Genomic DNA, 25,185 nt, shown 5'->3' with positions numbered 1-25,185 from the left:
AAATAAATTGGAGATAAGAGTCTCCTGGACCTCCATGCCTGAGGTGGCTTTGTACCTTGATCCTCAGATCTCAGCCTCCTGAGTAGCTAGGGTTACAGGTGTGAACTACCAGCACCTGGCTTAGTATTTTAATTTTGCTGGTACTGGGACTTGAGCTCACAGCCTGGATGCTTACTTCTAGTTTTTCTGCTCAAAATGGAACTCTACCACTTTAGCCATAGCCCCATTTCAAACTTTTTGGAGGCTGATTTATGATGGAAGGCCTATTCTCCAAGTCTGGCTTCAAACCACTGTCCTCAGATCTCAGCCTCCTGAGTAGTTAATGTTACAAGCCTGAGGCACCAAAGCACCTGGCTCCACTGAATAGTTTTGTCAATTGTTTTTCTCTTTATTCAAGCTGGGTTCTGGTGCCTCCAAGTAGTAGTAGTAGTAGCTCCTACTACTCCGGAGTAAAATCTGAGTATCACAATTTGAAGCCAGGCCAGGCAAGAAGGTTTGTGAGACTCCTATGTCCATTTAACCAGCAAAAAAAAAAAGCCAGAAGTGTAACTGTGGTTTAAGTGATCAAAAGCTAGACTGAACAACAATAACAAAAACTCAGGGGCACAACGTTCAGACACGTATTTGAAGCCTCACAACTAGCATTAAAAAATAAACGTCTTCACGTTCGGAACTAATAGGGTGATTTCAATAAGTTTTCTGAGGTACATAATGCAGGAATTTAATATTTTCATAAAACAAATAGTAATGAAAAAGAAGTCCAGTAGAACTTGATTAACTTTCTGTTATGTTTTATTTTCTTACAAAGATTGTATTTAGAATCCATAATGCAAGCCAATTCAATTTGTGAACATGTTATCATCAGATTGATTCAGTTTAGCTATAGATTTTCAAGAATATTTGTCTTTCTTAAAAACCTGAGAAAGCCTTTAATCCGTCTTTCTCAAAATCCCATTCAATGAAAGCTCTGCATAGTCAGGAGTTTCTATTTTGGTTTCCTATTTTTTCTTACTGCAGAAAAAAAGAATGAAATAAATGTTTACTCTGATATATCTGCCACACTCTCTGGTTTTTGCCAATGTGCACATTTGCTGTGAATATCTCAACTAATATTCCTGTGTCCCTGGCCTTGTGGTAATCACATGTAGGGCCATTTTGAAATTTCTGAAGTATATTTTATTTAGTTAATACTTTACCCAAATACATATATGTGCATGTTGTTATGTGGATACCTTTATGTTAGTGTACAAATTTAAAATTTTGCATCTCAGAATTAGGCTACAATTAATACATGATTGTAAAGCATGGTCAAAAGCAAAAATAAAAAAAAGAGAGTCTATTTGTTTACGTAACTATTTGCAATGTTTTTCTGCAAGAGGCCAGGTAATTAATATTTTAGCCCCTGTGACAACTACACACTCCTTCATGAAAACAGTCATTGATAACATATAAATAAATGAATATGACTGCAACCTAATAGTAGTTTATTAATTAAAAGAATTCTAGAGATCCATTTATTGAGTCTCCAGTCTAGAACTTTTTAATGCTCTCTCAGTTGTGATAATGGAGAAATCCAAGCTCTCCGGTGAAGAATAAATCATCTATTAATAGTGTCTCTCATGATGCTGGTGTCTCTCTGCCTGGCATTAAGGAGCTGTTTCTTCCATGTGTGGACTTGGGATGGGTTCCTACATTAGAACCAAATGGATGTGTGTGTAGAATCACACCTATGTCAACATGGTGACAAGTGTCTCGCTTGTGGGCTGGATCTTAAGCAAAGGCCACTTGCCAGAGTGATCTCTAGTGTCCTCTGCATAGGGTTAACATAGATGTTTTCAGGGCATGTCTTCTTGGTTATGAAGACAGCCAGGCTATGCTCATGACCTTATCGCCAGAAGACTCTGTCCTTACACTGTGCTCTATTTTTTGAAATGGAGTCCAAGGAGAAGGTGATGACTTTCACTCAGTGGAAAGATTGAAGGACAGAATCACATTGTATTTTTGAGCATGCAATGATAGCTATTGCTTCAACTCTCTTTAGAAAGTGAATCTGCCATAGTGATGTTGTGTGGATACACGTAAAACACGTTGGAACAGCAGTAGAAAAGGCAGAACAGCAAGATTTAGAAAGCAAAAAGGGAGAAATTGGCATAATGGAAATCATATATTGATCCAATAATTGCTGTTGGTAAGAAGATATTGATAGTGTTAATAGTGATTAACAAAACAAGCAGGGAGTAAAGCTGGATTTGTATAAGATTCCATCTGTCTGTCTATCTTTCTATCTATCTACACACACACACACACACACACACACACACACACACTCACGGTGAATGGATATTCTTAAGTGGTTAGAAGAAGAAGAAGGTTGTGATACAGGGCCCAGCAAACAGAAGGACATCAGTGAATAGTTTTTGGAGTAGAAAAACAGGGTGTCCTTCAGTGCAAGACCACAGAAGCAAGGATTTCCACAGTGTTTTTGCCAGTCTGGATCCTACTGTACATCATAGACCTAGTCTAAGGACAGGGTAAAGCAATAGGTGTTTCTGAGTGGAAAGGTCAAGTGTTGACTAGGAGACCTGATCTTGACAGGCAACACAGATGAAAAAGCTTCCCTGAAATGATTCCATTAGCTAGTAGGTCTGACATCACAAATCCAAAAATAGGCAAAAGCAGCCAATTGAGGACAACAAAGAAGCAGAAAGTCTTTAAAACTGCATCCCCATAAGCCACTGCATTCATTAAAGCCCTCAGAAGAGCCCTTCTGAGCGGGCGCCTGGCTATAGGAGCCTGGAGACATCTGTTGTACCACTTCAACTCTCCATTCTCTCCACTGGGCCTTCTTTGTTTGTGAACCATATGTGCCTATTTTTTGCTCTATTGATTTAATATCCCCAGGAAAACTCAGAATGTAATCATGAAAGTTGGGTCTGAGTGCAAAGTTTTTAGAGTTTCGTTTTGAGTCTTTCCATGTGACACCCTACACCCCGTGGGTTCTAGGTAGCCACAACTGAAGTTGCTACCTTCCCATTGTTTTTAAGACAAAAATCTCTCTCTCTCTCTCTCTCTCTCTCTCTCTCTCTCTCTCTCTCTCTCTCTCTCTCTCTCTCTCTCTCTCTCTCTCTTCTCTCTCTCTCTCTCTCTCTCTCTCTCTCTCTCTCTCTTTCTCTCTCTCTCTCTGTCTGTCTCTCTGTCTCTCTGTCTCTGTCTCTCTCTGTCTCTATCTCTCTGTCTCTCTCGTGTGTACAGGCTCCACCTATATGCTCTTGTGCATGTGTTTGTATATGTGTGGCCTTGCCTCTATCAAGCAGCAAGACAAATTTCCCTTATCCTTTAGCAGCTTTTGAAAACAGGTTTCAGTCCATTAAAAGCAAAACAGAGCATTAAGTGGCATTCTTTAGCTTTTAACTGGTGAGCTTTCATCAATTTATTAATAAACTCTCACTGCAAATGTGCTTGTTACAGGCTAGAGCTTTAGGCTGGCTCTAGCAGCTACAGCACTGTCCTCTGGGACCAGAAATCCAATTTGAAGTTCTGCCTTCAGGTAAATGCATTTGGACTGTTTTGGAGAGATTAAACAAATAAATGCCAAAACTTTCTTTCCAGAGAGCTAAAACTGACTGGATTATTTTTTATTCATTCTGTGCTCTAAAAAAATGCTAGCCTAAGAAGACAGTCTAGCTGAAGAAGTGAAGTGCCTGGTAGATTCAAGTCTGTTTCAGTTGCCATCTCCTTATTCCCATGTCTACTGAGCTGCTGGGAACATTCAAACTGAATGCCTTCATCTGGATTCTTGCAGAGACAGGAGATTTACCTTCACAGTAGTACAAGAGTTGGTGCTAGATAGGTAGGAATGTATGTTATTATTAGCTTCCAGAACAACTGACTTCTTTCTCTCTCCATGAGAGCTGTGTTGTCCTTTTCACTTTGACTAAGATAAACACAAATATTATGAGAAATTGCAAATACTCCTTACACTTGGGAATGGAAAGGGGAAGAGGCAGAGAAAGGAAAACAGAAATATAAATGTATGAATAGTTCATAAAGTTTCAATCTGGAGAAATTTATATTGAACGATCTCCTCTTATCTTCTTGTGAATCTAATGGAAGATTGGCTTAGTTTTAACCAAAGAATTTTATCTTCTTTGTATATCCAGTTGTGATAATAGTAACAGCTAGTATATTACTAGGGCTTACTGTGAGTCAAGCACTCCAATATTTTACATTGATTGATTGGTTCAATAGAACTCAACAAAGATTTTGACCTTGCTAGTGAATAAGATAAAGGGGAATTTAGAGGCTAAGCATTATCTTTTCACTTGGATATTTGATTCTTTATCCTTCATCAATATTCTCCATTCAATTCAATTACTATATTAATGTTGTTATAGATGTATATATTCCATGGTATTCCTGTGTGGTCACATGTGATTGTATTGTATATGTGTGTATGTGTGTGTTTGTGTGTGTCCAAGCCATGGCTTAAATTCAGGGATTGGTATTCTTTCTTGGCTTTCTTGCATGTTTATATTTGGAAGCATCAATTAATGCTGACAATTGACAGTAACAAAAATGATGGTGCTATTAAGACCTATTACCCTTATGTTAGGTGAAGTTTGGAATTTGATATGATACTTACCAAAAGCTATAATTTCTTTCAATTTCCAAGTTCCCCTGAAATTTATATTTGAGTCATATTCTAGCCAATAAGTTTATGAGTAAAAAGGGTCAGATTTTGAACTATGATGATTTCAGCAATCTAAACAAAACTAACTTGGAGAACTAGAGGGTAAGTGGTGGTAATGTTTTGTCAAAAGGAAAGAAGTTGGACTTTTTTTTTAAAGGAAAAATAAAGATAGTTGCCTTGGAGAAGCGTGGTGTTACAGTATCAGCTGACTTCAGATGCCTGATAAGATGCAGCAGAATAATTATAGTCTTGTACTACATAGTTGGAAGAATACAACAGGTTCTGTTGGTGAGGGGTACAGAGGATCTCATTTGGAGCAACACAAATAAAAAAATCTTATTTCTGAAAAAAGATTTCTCATTTTAGGTATCCTATCATATTTGTAAATTTTATATTTGCTTTTATAGATTTTCTGAACTTATAGAAAAAATTCAGAATATGGTCATTTTTATGGCAGTTTTTTATTCTTAGCTCATGATTAAAAATCAAACACTTAATCTTTGATAAGGGAGCCAAAAAATAGGATTGTGAAAAAAAGCCTCTTCAACAAGTGGTGCTGGCAGAATTGGTTAAGCAGCTGCAGAAAACCAAAGTTGGAGCCTTCTATGTCACATTGCATGAGGATTAACTCCAAATGGATGAAAGACCTTGAGGTAAAAACAGATACCCTGAAAACTTTACAAGAAGGAATAGGAGATACACTAGATCTCCTTGGCACATATCGAAACTTTATTTATTTATTTATTTATTTATTTTTGCCAGTCCTGGGCTTGAGCTCAGGGCCTGAGCACTGTTCTTGGACTTTCTCAAGGCTAGAGCTCTATCACTTGAGCATTCAGCACCACTTCCGATTTTTTTCTGTGTATGTGGTACCAAGGAATCGAACCCCAGTCTTCATGCATGCTAGGCAAGCAATCTACCAGTAGGCCAAACTCCTGGCCCAAGTATAAGCATTCTTAATAAAGACCCAGAAACACAACAAATTAAACCAAGTTTGGACAAATGGGACTGCATTAAACTGTAGAGCTTCTGTATGGAAAAGGACATAGCTAGAAAGTTAAGTAGAAATCTCACAGAATGGGAGATCTTCACTAACCATACAACAGACAAAGGATCATATCTAAAATATATCTACAACTTAAAAACCTGAATCTCTCCAAAACAGATCTTCAAAGAAACAACCATCTCATTAAAAGGTGGGCTAAATATTAAAGAGACACTTCTTTGAAGAGGAAATAAGAATGCCCTATAGACACATGAAGAAATACTCCACATCTTTGGCCATAAAAGAAATGCAAATCAAAACAACTTTAAGATCCCACCTCACTCCATTAGAATGGCCATGATCAAGAAATCTAATAACAACAGATGCTGGTGGGGATGTGGCCAGGAGGGATCACTACTACACTGTTGGTGGGAGTATAAACTTGTTTAACCACTATGGAAAGCAGTGTGGCGATTCCTCAAAAGACTAAACATAGAGCTTCTGTATGACCCAGCAATTCCATTCTTTTGCATTTACCCAAATGTCCAGAAACAAGGACATAATAAATCCACTAGCACAAAGATATTCATTGCAGCAATATTTACCTTAGAGAACATATAGAACCAACCCAGATGCCCCTCAGTAGATGAATGGATCAAGAAGATGTGGTACTTACGCACCATGGAATTCTATGCTGCCATCAGAAAGAATGACATCATCCCATTTGTAAGGAAATGGAAAGACTTGGGGAAAAAAAAATCACATTAAGTGAAGTAAGCCAGACCCAAAAGAACATAGGTTCAATGCTTTTCCTCATTTGTAATAATTTGTACACATCTAGAACTCTCCTAGCAGAGGATTGTACTAGCTCAAAACCTAGGTACATAAGATCATATAGGATGAGACTAAATGAAAGGAACTTTAGGATATGGAAACAAGAGCTGTATCTTGCATGATTGTTGTTCTTAATGTACTATGTTATTTCTCTTCTCTCTTATTTTGTGCTTTGGTTAATCTCATTTTGTTACTGTATCTGATTTTGTTACCTGGTGTAGTATATATTTGTTTATTTGAAATAGGAAAGGGAAGGTGGAAAAACAACTTGACTTGGGGGGAGGGAAATAAGGACAAAAACACAAGAAAGGGTACCAGTGTGTGTGAAATAATGCTTCTACTACCAGCCCCTCTATACATTACCTGAAGATAAAAAAGAAATTAATTAATTAAAAACAAACAAACAAAAAACCCAAGACATAGCTAGATACTGATAGCTCACACACGTCATCATAGTTACTTGGAAGTTGAGATCTGAGGTTCAACATTTGAAGTCAGCTCAGTTAAGGAAGTTCCTGAGACTCATATCTCCAAAAAACCACTCAGAAAAAGCAGAACGTGGTGCTGTGGCTCAAGTCATAAAGCATTAGCCTTGAGCAAAAGAAGCTTAGGGACAGTGTCCAGGCTCTAAATTCAAATCCAAGGACTGGCACACTCACAGCCCCCCCTGCCACGATCACTGAACATATATTTGAACAAAAGAGCAAATGAACCAATAAGCAAGAAAGTTTTCATCCCATAGAGTATCTCAACACCTTCCTAACAATTAGAACCTCTTGTATGGGCTTGTAAATGGATTTTATGAGTAATTTGGAATAACTTTGATTGTAGTTATGACCAGTGTAAATCAGTGGCTATCCCTGAACCCTGATCTTCTGATTTTTATCTTTATACACTTCTGCATTCCTGATAATTATATTGAAAACTCTTTGATTTGTTTGAGTCCCTAGCAGATAGAAAATGGGATCAAGATGGTTGTTGCAAAACCCACAGAGAAATATTGCAAGCATTTTTGAGCCCTTCCTGTTGTTGAAGACATTTATCATCTTTTGATAACTTGTCATCAGGTCCAGAGAAATGGACAGCATGTATTTTGTAATCAGGACAGCAGCCTGTGGCATGACTGATGTGAGCTTTATCAGTTATCATTGGCCAATATGAGCCTCTGAAATGTGTGCCTTCGAAAGGCTTGTACTTTCATTTGTGCTGCTCAGCACCATCTTTCCAAGAGTGATTATTAATGAGCACATAGAGTGGTACCTCATTTCAAGTTAGGTGCTCATCTGTACGCATAACCCAATCTTGATCATCATTCAGATTAGCCTCATCATTTCTCCAGTACCCCCTCCACTCAGCTGGCTCTCTGGCTGAATATGTGACTGTGGATAATTATGGTTAAGCTCTGTTAAGTCAGTTTCCAAACAGGGTTTACCTCTACCTTGCAACTATGAAAATCAGCAGCTACTTCTCAGCACCTAGCCAGGCAACAGTGGCATGGAGAAGTTTGAGGAGAGTTGCTAGTCTTCACGGAGGTTTCCATTTTGCTTGTTACAATTAACATTACAGGTAGAAGCAAAAAGGGCTATAGAGAAGTGGTGTTGGTGACAACAGGGGAAAGATTTGTTTAAGAAGAGAAGGGGGTTATTTCTAGGCTTCTAATATCCAACATTCTTCATCTTGTGATTTCATGGGAAATTCTCATGTCCACTTGGGCCTTCTCATTTGTCAAACACAGAAGCCTTGTGTATCAGGATGAGCCCTTTTGCACCTGGTGATGGCAGTACCCTCTGTCAGAAACACCTGCATGTCAAAGCTTTGGCCTATGGACTAAGCATATCCATCTGCATTAGACATAGCCATGGGAATTTTCCAGTTTGGGGCACCTAGCAAAGCTCTTTCTACCTTAGTCCTGTTAGTGGCAACTCTGGTGTCTAGACAGAATGGAGGAAGGTAATAGGGAGACCAGGTCAGGGAGACAGTGGGGTGAGCAGAGGGCTGGTGAGGATCTGGGATGTTGCCCAGTGGAGAACTTCCCATTCTCCTTTTATATTTCTGCTTGTTTCTTTGTTTTCTTGCCTCCTGCATGTGCCAGCCCATGCTCCAGAGGCTGAACCAAGAGCAGCCAAAGAATTGACCAAAAAAAAAAGAAAGCCCCCATCCAAGTCTGCTCTTTCCACTCCTGTCAGGCCTGGGAGACCAGCAGCACAGGAGGGAACTCTTTCAAGAACCCCAACTGTCCTCCAGACAAATGCCAGAAAAGAGCTCTGCCTCTCCCCCTCCGCCTTCATATAGAGAAAGGGCCGGAAGCTTCCTGCTGACCATCTCTGCCACAATCAGAGTCAGTGAAACAAAATGAAAGTTGAAAAGAAAAAATGCCAAATCCCACCCCTCTCAAATACAGAAAGATTCAGACCTCATCTACACTTTAGGGAAGAAAAATCACAGAAAAGCATAGACAATGCCAGGCAAAGAGCTGGAGTCTGTTTGGTTCCATGTAAGTACCAATTTTGTTTCAATAAACACACTAATAATACAGTTACTCAATTTTCTTTGCAGTTATATCAAAGATATCCAAGGGGCTAGCCATTTGCTTTTGGAAATAAAGTTTTATTTGCACACCATGAAAATTAACTAAAAAGGCACTGGGAGGAATATAAGGCAGAGAACTGTGGACCAGTCCCAAGCTGGGAAAATGAACTTGGACCCTTTAAAAATCCTTCTTTGTCAAGCTGGCCAGAGGTTAACCCTTATCAGTAAATGGCACTGGAAAAAAAAAACACTACCTAAGGAAAGCGACTTTGTTCTTGGCTTTAGGTGCTCACAAGCTGTGGCCTGTTTGTGGAAAGATTCCACTAGACATGGCTCATTCTGGCAATGTTTAGCAGTCAGGATCATCCAGAAATAAGCAGCTTTCAACAACCCTCAAAACAGAATTCTGAGATTGTACTTATAACAAGATATTTGGTGAGAAAAGTTTCACAGAGAACATATTTCCAGCAAGTTCCACCAGAAATTCCTAAAGCAATTTCTAGCCTTCAGTGAGTGATGGCTAAATACCACCACTTCAGTGAGTCCTGGGATTCCTTCACCTCTGAGTTGAGGGAGGGGGATTTGCCTGGACCAGTTGTCCTTGTCCAGTGAAGGCGTGAGACTGCTTTTCGGTGTGCTAAACCTAAATTATTGAAAGATCTCTGTACTTCTTACTTTCCAGTTGTCATTAAGGAATCCTATTGTAGTCAACACTAAACTTGGAATTGTGACTTCCTTTCTTTCGTTCGTTCTTTCTTTCTTTCTTTCTTTCTTTCTTTCTTTCTTTCTTCTTCTTTAACAAGTTCTACAAAGGAGCTGCCATTCAACAAAGCAGTTTCATAAAATTCAATGCATATCCTAGAAAACTAAGAAAACCAAAGGAAGGAGTGGGGTTGTCAGGAATGGGGAGAATTATGAAAGGGATGACTTTGATCAAGATATATTTTATTCACAGAATGTTTTCTGTCTTGATTGGACATCAAAGCCATGATCCATAATAGGAAATTAATGATTAATTGAACTTATAAAAATTATAAGTGTTCAGGACTGGGAGAATGGCCTAGTGGTAGAGTAACTGCCTATCATGCACAAAGACCCGAGTTTGATTCCCTGTTACCACATACATAGAAAAAACAAGAAGTGGTGCTGTGGCTCAAGTAGCAGAGTGCCAGCTTTGGGGAAAAGGCCCTGAGTTCAATTCCCAGGACTGGCACAAAAAAAAAATTACAAGTGTTTGTCAGGGAGCATGGCCTAGTGGTAGAGGGGTTGTTTAGTGTACACCACACCTGGGATTTGATTCCTCAGCATCATATATACACAAAAGCCCAGGAGTGGTGCTGTGGCTCAAGTGGTAGAGCAGTAGCTTTAAGAAATCCCAAAGACAGTGCCCAGGCCCCAAGTTCAAGCCCCAGGAATGGCAAAAAAAAATTAGAAATGTTTGAGTTAGAAAAGAGAAGTATCATAGATTTTCATATCTGACTACATGACAAACAATCCAAATTTAACAATAAAAAAGCAAGCAATCTAATTTGAAAATAGAAAGCAGCCTTAAACATTTGCTCTACTGAAGAATGCACAGATGGTCAGAAAGCATGTAAAAAGATATTCCACATCCATATTCTTATCTATCAGGAAAATTCAAGTGAAAACATAATAAGACAATATCACTTACTTGTTAGAATGGCTACAAAAAATACTATAAAAAATACTAATTCTGACAACACTAAGTGCTGATGAGGAGACAAAGGAACTAGGTCTTTCCACATATTTATTGCTGGGGGAAGGAAAACTAACAAAGCTACTGAGCCAGTCTGTCAGTTCCCTATGAACATATGGTTACCATATGACCAAACAATCTTACTGTAAGTATTTGCCCAAGAGGCATGGAAACTTCTGTTCACACAAAAACCTAAATATAAATGTTTACAGCAGTTTTTCTAGTCCTCATCAAATACTGGAAATAATCCAAATGTTTTTCTTAAGCAAATGGACTAACAAATTATAATAAGTCAAAATTGTGGAATGCCATTTTGTAACTAAGAAAAAGAAACTACTAAGTGTAGCAAATCAGTGGGTTTCAAAGATTTAGTTATGAGTGAGCAAAACCAGTCAAAAGAAGTTCTATGCTCTGTTAATTTTTTTTCTTTATTAATAGCAATAGTAATTTCTAAAAATGTTTCTGTGGTGGTATGTGATGTGTTAGTAAAATAATTTGGGGGAAGATTGAATGAAGACACACAAATTTGCAATCTGTATATGGCTCTACAATTGGTTCACAGCCAAACTAGACAGAAGAAAGTGAAGCATTCAAAACTGTAATCCATAGTAAAAAAAAAATTGTGGACTTGAAGACATAATTTATGAGTCCTGAAAGTGGTATTGTCAATTTTTGTAGTTTCAATAGTACCTTATTCTAACTTAGTTTTTAAATATTACCTCTTACATCTGTATAAATGGTTCATCTAGTGCATTTATACCCTACCCCTTTTGTGTTTAGATTATCATCATAGTCTTGATTCTGATATAAACTGAAACAGTATTTTTATAGATATACAAGTTTCCTTTAGATCTGCCTGGTTAAAAGGGGAGAGATCTCAACTGTACACCCTCAGTGATGTTAGTTACCAGCAGAGCTGTTGGAGTTATCCTCTGCCTTAGCTGGCTGAGCTCCTTATCTTTTTTTCATTCTGCCCAGGGAAGGTACTAAGCCTGAACAAATCAACTCACAAATCAGGAAACTTTGAAAATTAAAACAATTACTTAAGAATCATTTTAGCCAGGTACTGAAGTCTGCTGTCTATTATCCTCGCTACTCAGAAGGCTGATTATGGTTCAAAGCTAGCGTAGGCAGAAAAGCCTTTTAGACAATAACTAGCAAAAAGCTGTACTGGAAGTATGGCTCAAGTTGTAGAAGCAGCAGGCCAATAACTAAACTAAGCATGCACAAGGCCCTGAATTGAACTTAGGTACTAGCAGGAAAAAAATAGTCTTATATATTGAGAAAACTTGAAATGTTCTCTCAAAAATTAAAATTTAATCGCTTCTGTATTTGACAAAATGAGTTGTTTAGAATACAATTTTTAACTGTTCATCTGAACATATTTTAAGAATAGGGAGTGTTAAATTACCTGCTACAATGAGAGAAGGATTCATATCCTCTGAATTAAAGTGGCTTAAAGGAGATAAGCAAATAGACAAGTTCACAGAATTAATAATTAAGTAAATGTCAACTATCACTGGAGAAATAGTATACTAGTGTATCAGGTCATATGCATTATGTGTCTTATTGATCAGTAAAATACAAATATCTACCTTTGCCTTTGGACCTTTCTGTATTGGAAGAGGTGTGAAGAAGACATGGGAGTGGGATTTTGATGTGACATTGAGCTACAATAGGTGAAGCCACCAAGGTCACTTCCTGGCCTTGGCTGTGTATTCAGTACTGAGGAGGAGCCTAGGGCCTTCTCCACACTAGCAAATATGAGGCAGGTACTCTGCATGAGCTATACCCGCATCCCTTGGATTTCAATGGTAGCAGGCATGATGTTAAAATGAAATCTCTCTCTTTTTTCCTTAAGCAAATAATTTCTAATCTGTGGTAGCTACAGATTTTATTTCCATTAAAAAAAAACCCAAAAGGAATAATCCCTGTGTTTAAATAGCAATAATTACCATAGATTCTGCTTGCGTTCATACTCTGAGTACATCAGGAAGCATTTGTCATAGCTAATGCATTTCTGTCACATCAAGGAATATTGGAGAGGAGCTTCTATAATGAATATTAATGTAAGAGCCTGCCATAAGTGAAGCAAATTATAGAGGCAGGTAAATGGAGAATTAGTGGCGATTGCAAAGCAGCCTTTCATTACAAATTAAGTCCTTCTTAGATGTTAATAAAAATTTAAGGTCCCTCTGTAGTCACCAGGGACCTGGCAAGCACTGATAGGAATTTCAGAGAATTTTCCTTGTACTCCAGTTCTCAGTCGAGAGCCTTAAAGAAGTTTGTCACACAAAAGGATATTTGCATATCTTTGTTTTTTGTTCAATCCTTTAAATGCGTTTTCTCCTAAAAAAAAAATCTACTCCCTCGTGGAGTTAATCCATTTGAAGTCCAAAGATAGTTCCAGATGCATATGTTCGGAGAATGCATTAAGTAAATAGAGCACTTTTGTGTTCATTGGAACTCTATGCTGTATAAATAAGAGGTCATTAACACATCATTACATCATTACATGTGTTAATTACACATGCTAAATGATAGTTCAGATATGAAAAAGAAAATCTTTAGGAAAACTGCACAGAGCAAAGATAAATTTCTCAAGTGGTAGCCTAGATGCAATTACACAGAGATATATGCATTTCTTATTGATTGAGTGAACCTTATTTACATCGTTAGAACATTCTAAAGTGTATAGTAAAGAAAATAACACCTGTACTTCTAGACTGACTAGATCAAATATTTAAAAAAATTAACTTGATAGTTTATGTTTTGGTCTGAAGTAGTTCATACATCTATAAACTAGTTAAAAAGAAATGTATATTTGTCACTTGATCCTGCCATACCTTCCATTAACATTACTGTCTTCATTATATATCATTCAAACTCAGTATATACATTTCAAAGATTCTGATGACCCAAAATTTTTCCGGAAAATTCCTTACCACTAAACTGGAACTAAGATAAAGAGAAAAAAATAGTTCTCTTTCTTCCCCTTTATTGTGCTTTCTGTGTTACTTGGGACTATGTTTTCATACTGAAGGTATTTACAAACTTGAATAAGAGGGGCTGCCCTTTCTAGGCATTTAGCAGTAGTAGGAGAGAGCAGTCTTACACTAGGAATCTGATTCTTGCCATTAGTGACAGTTTAGGCTGCATAATATGATGAGAACATAGGGCTCAGTGGTTCACAAAGCAAAGGTTTGTTCTTACTATAGCTCTGTCCATTAACTTGAGGTATGGGCTGATAGAGCTGGTACCTTGGGGTACTGCTTAACATACAGGGAAGAAGCTAGAAATGTTAGAATACCCTTCATTTAAGTGAGCTTCTTCCTGCAGATGGGAGCTGGTATGGGTTAACTTTTATTCTTTTGTGCAGGAACAATAAGATTTAATGACCTCAGGGGTATAGACTTGACCAGGCCAGGCACCTAAAGAGCCTGCACAGACAGCAACAATCGCACAGCGGGGCAGGGCACTGATTGAGAGTCTGCATATTCTCCACAAAGACCCTCGTACTCACACAGCACAAGTCCATTGACATAACTCACAAGTTGGAATGTGTCATCTGTGGTGCTTAGTGTGCTAAATAGTAGCCCAGGCATGGTCTCTTCTTCCCTGGATCCTGTGTTGAGTGAAATCTTGTACCACTTTTGTAGAGACTTCCTGAATGAAATTCTCATTGAGGAGAAGGGAGTGAGAATTGTACCATGCATGTTTCCCTACTTATTCCTGGAGATCTGACTGGTTTAGGAAGAATGCCTTTTCTCACTTCAGGGAATAGTTGAAAGGAAAGACATTTGTGTCTTTGAGAAATGTGAAAATCAGTGTTCACTGTGTTTGTTTATTGATTTTGGATCCTGCAAGTGAAGAAAGATCCAGGAGCTGATCCAAAACAATGTAAGAAAAATACGTACTGAGTTCAGATTTGAGGGACAAGGGGTGGATGTCAGAGGTAAGAGCAGGCCTGATGGAAGAAATATCAAACGAAAGTTTGGTAGCAGAGCTGGGGAGGGAGGCTGGAAGTCCAACAAGAGAGAGCAGACACAGTGGCTTCTGGGAACTGGGGAGAGAGATGTGACCATCAGTATGATACTAAGGAGGCAGCAGTGATTGAAGATCAGTGTAGGGAGGAGATTTGAGTGAAACTGTTCATTGTAAGTATGAGGCAAGGCCCTCCAGAGTGTGAGAAGGGCTCAGAGCTCAGACATATATATGTGTGTGTGTGTGTGTGTGTGTGTGTGTGTGTGTGTGTGTGTGTGTGTGTGTGATGGCAGAGGGGAAGGTGCCTTAAGCTACTGTAACCACTATTGAAATCAGTGTCAGTCCCTTAGAAAAACCACCACCTGATCTTGCTGCACCCATCGTGGCCATATATACGGAGTAGTATAAGTCAGCATACATTAGATACCTACATGCCTGTGTGCATAGTAGTGTAACTAACACCAGAGAATGTAGACTAACTATTGCCCAATAGCAAATAAATGGATAAATCACTTATCTGATATACATGCAATGAGGTACCATTCAGCCAATAAAAAATGGGATTATGTTTTGACTTGTTTTTTAAATGAAAGAAGTTCATGTGACTAGAAACCAGATTTTTTAAAGGAGAAGCCTTTGTTTTATAACAATGAGATTATATATATATACACATATATCAGAAATACCTGAGTAAAGTCTATTAGCTATTTAAAAAATGATGATATACCATTATTTTACACATGTATTTACCTGAACATTACAAATAGATGTTAACTGTGTCAGATTTGGCCTTCTTACAGGTTGTACAGAATTCATGAATACTATAGTGTAAAATTTGTAGTCTAATCATCCAGTCTAACAAAAATTTAAATTCAAGAACTTAACTAAATTGAGACTGAACAATTACCATTTCCCGCTAGCCCACATTTCTGTGATATTTCCTTTTGAATACTACCTGTCTTGGTAGTAGCTTTTTTCTGAGTCTGTTAAAGTCATTATAAAGTAAATAACCTGTCAGAAACTCATCCATAAAATGAATCAAGTTGTTTTTCTTATTCTATAGTTTCAATATCAACAGAGAGAGAAAGGGACCCTCATCAAAAGAGCCAAAGACATCTTCGTCATAATTAAAATACAAAATATATCTAAGAAAATGGTCCAAGAAGAATGCAGTCATCAGCATGAAGAATTTATCTCTCATATATAATTCTGCTAGCAATGCTAGAGCTGGTTTTCAAGCATTACAAAATGATTTTGGATTTGAAAAAACAGCAAGACTTGTGAAAGGCTTCTGATTAGAAAAAATATTCTATATGTTCTAATGTGCATAAAGTGGATGTTCTTTTCTTCCCTCATAATTTAAAATAAATGAAATATATTTCTAAACTCAGAAGTAAAGGGGAAGATTTTTCAGAGAAAAGGCATGATCTGTAAGTGCCTGATGTGGTGAAAGGGCTATTTCTATGTTGGATGACATGACCTAGAGCCATCTGTAGCAGTGTATTTGACCTTGGATGGGTTTCTCAGATGAAAGGACAGAATGAGATCAGATCATTTATCAACTATTTCTTTTTTTGGGCACTGTCAGATACTTGAGATTTAAAGTACTTCCCAAGTTTCTGGCACTATCCTTATATCTTTACCTCTTCATCCCTAATGGTGTCTTAATGTACGATCTTCTTTCATGCTGCTGCATTGTGGTATTTACGTTTCCCCTAGGTTTTTCCAGCTAAGCCTTGGTCATGGGAAGAAAAGAAAGTAGATTTGATTCCTTGAACATTTGTTAATACCTGGAAAGAAGAGGGTTCAGTTTAAGTCGTCAGTGCCAGGCACCAACCAGGTACTCTCCAGCTATCACTCATGCATTTATGAGGAGTGGCAAACCTCTGTGGCAAAAAGAAAAGTAATTGGTGATAAATATAGTTTTGTATCTATGGCATATCATTCCAGCATTTTGAACATGATGTGTTTAAGCACTAAACTGATGTGAACTACTATTATATTTAAGAGAATATTCAATAGAAGATGAGTGAATATGGAGGAGGGCCTGGTACACCAGGGGCCAGATATTCTCTAGACATTATAGTTATGTTAGGAACTGAGATGAAAGAATTAAAAAAGAACTTTCTCTGTCAACGCAGAAAAGATGTGCAAAGATTTTGAGTCAAGAAGAAAATGTGTCATGAGAGAGACATAAAAAATAATATGGCCTTCTAGGTTGAGCATCAGGTTTAAAATGCACTTGGTGGTTTTGATAGACAGGATGAAAATGATTACAGATTCCTTTAGGAAAACCAAAAGAGAAGCAATCTTGAGGGCCAACCCTTAGAACTGGGCCTGTTCACAATCACTTTAACTCTCTGGGGGAAAATGAACTAATGAGGGAACAAACAACAAATAGAAAATTATTCAAATGTACCAGATTCTTCTTCAAGTTATCTATCAGAAAAAGAAGAGGGGAAAAACATGGAGCAGGTACGACAGAAAGAGGAAGGAAGAAAGAAAATAGAGAAGGAATTAAGGCAAGAAGGAAGGAAGGAAGGAAGGAAGGAAGGAAGGAAGGAAGGAAGGAAGGAAGGAAGGATCACTCTTAAAAGCAATAGGAGGGGCCAGGAGTGTTGCCTAGTGGTAGAAAGCTTGACGGCATACATGAATCCTGAGTTTGATTCCTAGGTACTCCGTACGTAGAAAAAGCCAGAAGTGGTGCTGTAGCTCAAGTGGTAGAGTGCTAGCCTTGAAAAAGCCCAAGGACAGAGCCCCTGCCTTGAGTTCAAGGGCTAGGATTGGCCACAAAAAAAGAAAAGAAAAAAGAAAAAAAATCAATAGGAAGGCTTCAGACTTCATTGGATAGAAAACCATGAGACAAGTTTAAAATACTCCGACCCACTACATTGAACATATAACAACACTAGCTAATTCTCCTGTAATCACTAAATTTCTCTTTAAGATTAGCACCATGCTTAGATAGCATTTTGTTTTCCCTGTTAACAATTTTTTTCATATATTTTATTGTAATTAATAGAAGGGTTACATTATAGTTGCCAGATAGAAGGTGCATTACTTCACATACATTGATACCCTTTCTCATGTCTTGGTCCCCATTTCCCTCCCCCCATGCCCACCCCTCATCTTGTTTTCCCCCTTTCTCTATCCAATTTCAAATAACCAAATACAAATATATCCAATATATCAGATAACAAAGCGAGATACTGTAACATTTTTTTTTTGCCAGTCTTGGGCTTGGGCTCAGGGCCTAAGCACTGTCCTTGGACATTCTCAAGGCTAGAGCTCTACCACTTGAGCCTCCGCACCACTTCCAGCTTTTTTCTATGTATGTCGTACCGAGGAATCGAACCTGGGTCTTCGTGCATGCTAGGCAAGCACTCTACCACTAGGCCAAACTCCCGGCCCTGTAACAATTTTTAAAGAAAGCATTTAGCCAGGCATGGTGTCTCATGCCTGTAATCGTAGCTACTCAGGAAGCTAGGTGAGATACGAGGATCGCAGTTCAAAGCCAGCCTGGACACTGAAGAGGGTGAGACTCTTATCTCTTAGTTAAATCACTAGAGAAGAGAAAGTGGCACTGCGGCTTCAGGGGTAGAGCCATAGCCTTGAGCTGAAGAGCTCAGGGTCAACACCGAGGCCCAGAGTTCAAGCCCCATGAACCACACACACACACACACACACACACACACACACACACACACACACACAAAGTATTTACTTGTTTAATCACAATGAACACAATGAAAATCTGAAGATGTCATGCACAAGATTAATTAACAGTAAACTATTTCCACCTTAAGTATCCTCTAATGCCATTTTTTTATAATGTCAAATTTTCTTTTTTTTCTTTATTGTGATTAATAGAAGGATTACCTTATATTCACCAGATAGAGGTGCATAACTTCACAAACATTGATACCCTTTGGGAAATCAAGGGAAATGGGGTCCAATGCCATTTTGCTGGAAGACAAATGAGCTATTTATTTGGTCAGATTTCTTTAGTGAGACTATCAGAGCTGCTTTAGGGGTTTTCGATGGATAGAAGGTCCATAGTAACTAAAGTCTGTAGCATTGAATTTGTCCATGAAAATACTATCCAGCCAAGTAGTGACAAGAATCTTCAGAAAAGAAAAAAAAAACCTCCAAGTGAGAACTTAGGAGAATTGGGGCAAGGCAAGAGTAATTCCATGAGTTATAGGTGTTATCACAGACAAGTTCAAATATACCTTCATCTTTTTTTAAGTGAGAAAGTAACAGCATGTTTCTCATCATTGCCTCTGAATTTCACAGAGTTTAAGGATTGTTTTCACTTTGTATTGGTAAGAATTGAGTAGCATATGGCACTGGTGTCTCTATTATTTTTTTTCATTTTCTAGTCACTCACTCTCATTGATGTGACATGTGGTTGTGAACTTTCTCTAACTCTGTTCTATGAACATGAGTGCTCTCATGGTGACTGAGGGTTGGAAATAGCCACGGAGAAACTGTGGTACCACAAACAGATTTTGCCTCTGTCTTGTAGTGTCAACTCATATACTCTCACAGCCCATGGCTAGCCCTCTACCACTTGAAATACTCCTAAAATCTGGCTTTTGACTGGTAAATTGGAGGTAAACACTTGCTCACTTTCCTGTGTAGGCTGGCTTTAAACTAATTCTCCTGAGTAGCTAGAATGACAAGTGAAAGCCACTACTACCTGACTTGTCCTGTGGTAGTCAATTCTGCAAGGAATTTGTGTCTAAAGGAACAGTTTTCAGACTTTAACTCTTGGTTCTTGGCTGGTATGTGACCCAAGAATAAGTAATTTTTCTTAAGTGCTAGCAGACCACTTTTTTCCATATATTTTATTGTAATTAATAGGATTTGTTACTTTATATTCACCAAATACAAGGTGCATGACTTCACAAACATTGATACCCTTTCTCATGTCTTGGTCCCCATTTCCACCCCCCAACCTCGCCCCTCATCTTGTTTCCCCCCCTTTCCTATCCGATTTCAAATAACCAAAGAAGCATATGTACAACATATCAGATAACAAGGCAAAATACTATAACAATATGAGATAACCAGGGGACAGCAAAAGATATGAGAGATAACATGGTACATTAAGGACAACATTCACTCATTATATGGCTTTTGTTTCTTTGTCCTGGAGGTCCTTTCATTTAGCGTCATATTATATGGCCTTATGTATCTAGGTTTTGTTCTATTGTAAATCTCTAGCAGACCATGTTTTTCTCTTTACCTGAAAGATAAAAGATATAACCACTTCTAGTGTATAACATCCTTAATTTAACCTTTACTTCAAGATATATTTCAATGTCAATATATAAAATATGTAAATACAACAGCTTTCTGTCACTAATGTATTTGAAATTTCTGCATAACTGAAACACAAATAGTTCTTGATGATAATGACACTTACTGCAATGCAGGGAGCCAAAGCAACAAGGTAACTGCCCCCCAAAAATGGCATGGATGTGTGTCTTTCGATCTTACTTACCTTGGTGTAATTTACAGTTCTTTGGCTACTCCTATATCTAATGCTCTTGTCTAAACCTACAGTAGACCCAACAGATGTGCTCATGAAATCCAAATTGTTAGCAAATCAAGGAATTACAGGATTTTTCTAGGCATTCCATGAAGACCAGAACACTGGCTCCATATTTATATGGAACAATGGGCTACTGAATTTCTTTAACACGCATCTCAATATATCTTACATAATCTATCCATCAGGAGAACCTACACTCTCACTGCACACAGCCGTAGTCCCCAGCTGGGAATTCTTTCCAGTTTTGAAAACAACAAAGAGGTACTTGTGTTTCCTACTAGTATCCCATCTCTAAGCTGTGATATCCTCAGCCTGTAAAGCTGTGCCATGGGCATGCTGGATGCAAACCAAATCCCAAATTGTTCACACTCCCAGAGGTCATAAAAGGCAAAAATCCCACAGTAAGTGTATCCCATCGGTGAATTCCTCCACTTAAACAAAACAGAAGTAGTGTACAAGACTCTGGTCTAAGAGAGAAGGATGAAGCTGGGCTAATAGTTGGTGCTTCATCTCCTTCTCAGGGCCCTGAATCTCATTGTGATCATTTGACAACTTAGGAGATGATCCATGTAGACAATAGATAGGAAATGTGATGAGGGTCCCAGATGGACTATGGAAATAGATAATAAACCAGGCACTAGGATTACAAGAAGGCACATGGGTGAAGAGCATAAACTATTCATCCTGGGTCCAGGGCCTGGCTGGGCCCTAACATCTGTGTGACAAGAAGAAGGATGTGGGGCTCACAACTTGCTTTGACCCTGCCAAGTACCTACAGGCACGCTCCGCGCGCGTGCGCATTCTTCTGTGCCGCGTGGCAGGTGACATCACAAAGGCCAAGCTGGGCAGTGCGTCCTCAGCTACCAGAGGAGAAGGAGGGCGGCACAGCTGTTGCCACTTCTCCTTTACTTAGCTGATATTCCGCACACCCTTCGCTGCAATGGCAAACGTTCTCAGTAAATTGTGTCAAGAACTGTGCGGCCTCACCTTCCCTAGGTGGGTGGCCAGCGCAGGACCCGGGCCTGCTCGCTGCCCGGTGTGTAGGAAGGGCGGCCCGGATCTCGGGCAGGCGCCCCCCTCAGCCGGTCAGCGCAGGGCCCCTAAGAGGAGGTGCCCACTGCCAGAGGCCACGGACCCCACGCCGGGGGAGGACCCCTCCGCATCGCCAGAGCAGGCGCCCAAAAAACCTGCGCCTGCGCTGCCTCCTGGAGACTCAGCGCTGGAAATCCCCAGGAGTCCGGGCACCCTTTCATGTCAGCTCGGGGTCCCGCCTCCAATTCCAAAGTGTAAGCCTCTTGCTCAACTTGGGGAGCCTAGGAAACCATGTGATGTCCCTCTTCCTGACCCAAGGGACACAGAGGTCAAAGGCCCAGAAGACCCCAAGGGTGAGTTCAACATTCTGGAAGTTCATAAGGGTCAGGCCGGTGGGAGGGGACGACCTAGCATGGAGCAATGGCACCGTGCAGGGGGGTGACCATCAGGACAGAATTCACTCTGGGGGGACGCTGCCCTGGATCCCAGCAGGGAATTCCTCTCAGTGTTGAAAGGAACGAAAAGGTGCTTGTGTCTCCTCTAGGTACCCGATCAAATGGCCATGACATCTCCAGCTTGCAAAGCTCCACCATGGACAGGCTGGGTGCAAACCAACTCCAGACCTGCTCACACTTCCAGGAGTCAGGTAAGGTGGTGGAGGGCAAAAAGCCCACAGCTCTTCCACCACCAGACTCCCAGGAGTCAGCAAAGGGGGTGGTGAGTGCAGCACCCACAGCTAGTCCTCCAACAAGCCCTGCTGTCCCCAGTCTCACAGCTCGTAGAGCACCCAAAAGGAAAGACTCCCAGGAGTCAGCAAAGGAATTGGGGGTGAAAAAGCCCAAAGCTCATCCACCTCCGGACTTCCAGGAGTCCACAAAGGTGGAAGGTGGTGAAATGTCCAAAGATAATGCACCAACAATCCCCGCTACCACAAATGTAGCACCTCGTAGAGCATCCAAAAGGAAAGCAACATTGCCATCTGTGCTACCTTTGCCACTGCCACAATTAGTGCCAATGCTATGGGGTCGCACTGAGCTTCCCCCACCTCCTAAACTTCTGTGCATGAACACCAAAAAAGACTTGGACATTTGTGAGGTCACTCAGTTCACTCATACTAAGATCTATAAGAGAGAAGGCACAGGGCAGAGATCAGAGGTGAGAGATGACAGTGACCCCAACCATGCCTCTTCCGTTCCCCCATCTGAGGAAGGGATTCATGCTTCCATGGCCTTACCTACCTGCACTGCAAGCACCCCAGCTCGTCCCAACATCACTAGTGTGGAAGAGCAGGCTGCTGTAGCCAATAGTATGCCAGCATCCTCATCAAACCCTAAAGAGGATCTGATACCTAAAACTTCCAGTTCCTCTTCGGTTTCCCCTGATGCCCTTCTTTCTGGTAACCCAGCTTCTAATTCGGATGTTCTACATAAGAATGAAGACTATGATCATTTCATCAGAGCTACGACCCTCCCTAATTCTCTCTCCAAATCTCTCCAGGATCATTGCCCTCTCCCCAGCAAAAAAGAATCCTGCACTCTAATGTGTGTAGATTCCCCTCCTCTTTCCTTCCCCACCCTTCCTGTACTTCCATTGCCCATTGGTGTGAACACCACCACCACTGATTCAGCTGCACTCACCCCCAGCATATCCTCTCATGTGACCATGCAGCCGGCCACAGACAATGACGTTGTTCAGATGGATACCACACCGCCTTTGGAGGCAATCATTTTCTCATCTCCTACAGTCTCCAACCTTGATACCTGTGTGTTCCCACAGGTCCCCAGTAGCCTACAACAGGGAAACTTTCTGAATGGGTCTGCACCCAGCAACCTGCCTAGACCTCCCCCATGTCCTTTACCGCAGGTCCCCAGTAGCCTGCAACAAGGATCCTTGCTGCCTGGGCCCATGCCCACCAGCCCAGCCATACCCCACCCCTATCCATTTCCCCAGGCTCTCTGCAGTATTCATCAAGGCCATGCCTCTATGGGGTCAGGCTCCTCCAACCTCCTTGCATCAGATTCCCAACCATTTCCCCAAGTTTTGGATAGCTTGCACCAGGGTCAAATTCTAAATGGCCAGTTACCCAGCAGTGCTTTTCCCCAGGTTGTCTGCAGTGTGCCCCAGGGGCAATTAATGATGGGCCCAGACCCCACCAATCCCCCAAGACCTTACTCCTCCTCATTTCCCCAAGTGCCCTGTAGTATACACCGGGGCCAACTTGGGATGGGGCCAGTCTCCAGTGTCCCTCCTACACCTTATACCTATCCAGTTCCCAAAGTCCCATATAGCCTGCACCAGGGGCAGCTTGGGATAGGACCAGCCCCCACCAACCCACCCCCATGCAGAGCATCCAGTCCTTCACAATCCTTGGTCCCTCAAAATGATCATTGTACCACCAGTGCCAACCCTGTGGTGCAACACCAGGATATGGTGCCATACAGTGGCATTGTTTCCAACAATCAGTTTCTACAGTCCCAGCCCATGCAGGGACTGAACCCAAATCCTGGACATGCATCCACATCTGGCGCTCTTCCACACCCCACAATTGGGGTTTTCAATGGACAATCTGACAAACCTTTCTCTCTGAGCCATCCAGCAGTAACACAACTAACACCAGCTCTTGGCTTGACTGCCCCTCCAATACAACCACCTGGGGACAGCATCAGTGTCATCCCTGCTATGCATCAGCAGCACAGTGCCTCTCTCGGCACACGTGCTGCTCCTCCAATCTTTCCCAACATGACTCAAGCAATTATTCCAGTTCCTGGAAATGGTGACTCCTCAACTAAACCATTCATGGATGATGATAATATAATGGATACAACGCCTCCTTCAGAGGCGTCAATTTTTCCATCTCCTTCAGTATTGACAAACAACTACTCTGCAGGGATTCAGGTCCCTCCTACTACTGACCACATGCCACACAGTGGCATTATTTCCAGCCTGCAAGATCCCAATAATCAGTTGACACAGTCTCAGCTCACACAGGGACCAAGCTCTAATACTAGCCTTGAGTCCAGTGCAAAAGTCCTTCCTCATTCCACATTAGGAATCTTCAAAGGACAGTGTGACAGTTTCACTTTGAGCCATTCAGCAGCCCTACCAGCACCAGCTGTTGGCCTGACAGCTCCTCCAAGGAAGCCACCTGATGACACCATCATGCAATCAGGAAATATGGCCATGACAATGTCTTTGTCTGCAGTGTACCCACCTTGGGCACCCTACACTTCACAACCTTTGCCCCCACAAAATGATCCTTGGGCTACCAATGTGATCCCTGTTGTGCAGCAACAGTATGGTGCCTCCGTCCCCACACATGCTGCTCCTTCACTCCCTCCCAACATGGGCCCAGCAATGGCCCCCATTCCTGGAAGCGGTGCCTTCCTTGCAACTAAACCATCCATAGATGATGGTAATAAAATGGACAGAAAGCCACATTCAGGGCAATCACACTATTCCTCTCCTTCAGTTTTGACAAACAGCCACTCTATATTAAATCAGGCTCTTCCGGCTTCTGACAACATGCCACCCAATGGTATACTTTCCATCATGCAAGACTCGAACTTTCAGTTTACACAATCCCAGCCCACGCAGGGACCAACCTCCAACAGTGGTCATCCATCCAGTGCAGGAGCCCTTCCCTACCCCACATTAGGGGTCTTCAATAGACAATCTGACAACTTCTCTCTGAGCCACCCAGCAGCCTTACCAATGCCAAATGTTAGCCTAACTGCTCCTTCAATGCAGCCAGATGGTGACATCATCATGCAACCTGCACATATGACCATGACAGCACCCTTGTCTGCAGTAACCTCACCCAGGGTACCCAATCCTTCACAAGCCTTGGTCCCTCA

General features: G+C 40.7%; 2 protein-coding genes across 10 annotated transcripts in view; both read left to right on the top strand.

The window, feature by feature from the left end:
• The window catches only part of Znf385d (zinc finger protein 385D), a 581,998-nt gene that overhangs the window by 514,698 nt on the left and 42,115 nt on the right, over positions 1-25,185 (top strand). The window lies entirely within an intron of this gene.
• Positions 21,923-25,185, top strand: part of LOC150066574 (uncharacterized) — a 5,362-nt gene continuing 2,099 nt past the window's right edge. Inside the window, exon 1 of the mRNA XM_090318604.1 lies at positions 21,923-25,185. This exon is cut by the window's right edge and continues 2,099 nt beyond it. Within this exon, the coding sequence (XP_090174730.1) occupies positions 21,923-25,185 (3,263 nt within the window).

The sequence above is a fragment of the Megascapheus bottae genome, chromosome 2, assembly GCF_031878675.1.
Source record: "Megascapheus bottae isolate mThoBot1 chromosome 2, mThoBot2.hap1, whole genome shotgun sequence".
NCBI classification, from domain to species: domain Eukaryota; kingdom Metazoa; phylum Chordata; class Mammalia; order Rodentia; family Geomyidae; genus Megascapheus; species Megascapheus bottae.
The sequence above is the reverse complement of the archived record's forward strand: the minus strand, read 5'-3'. Positions and strand labels throughout refer to the sequence as shown.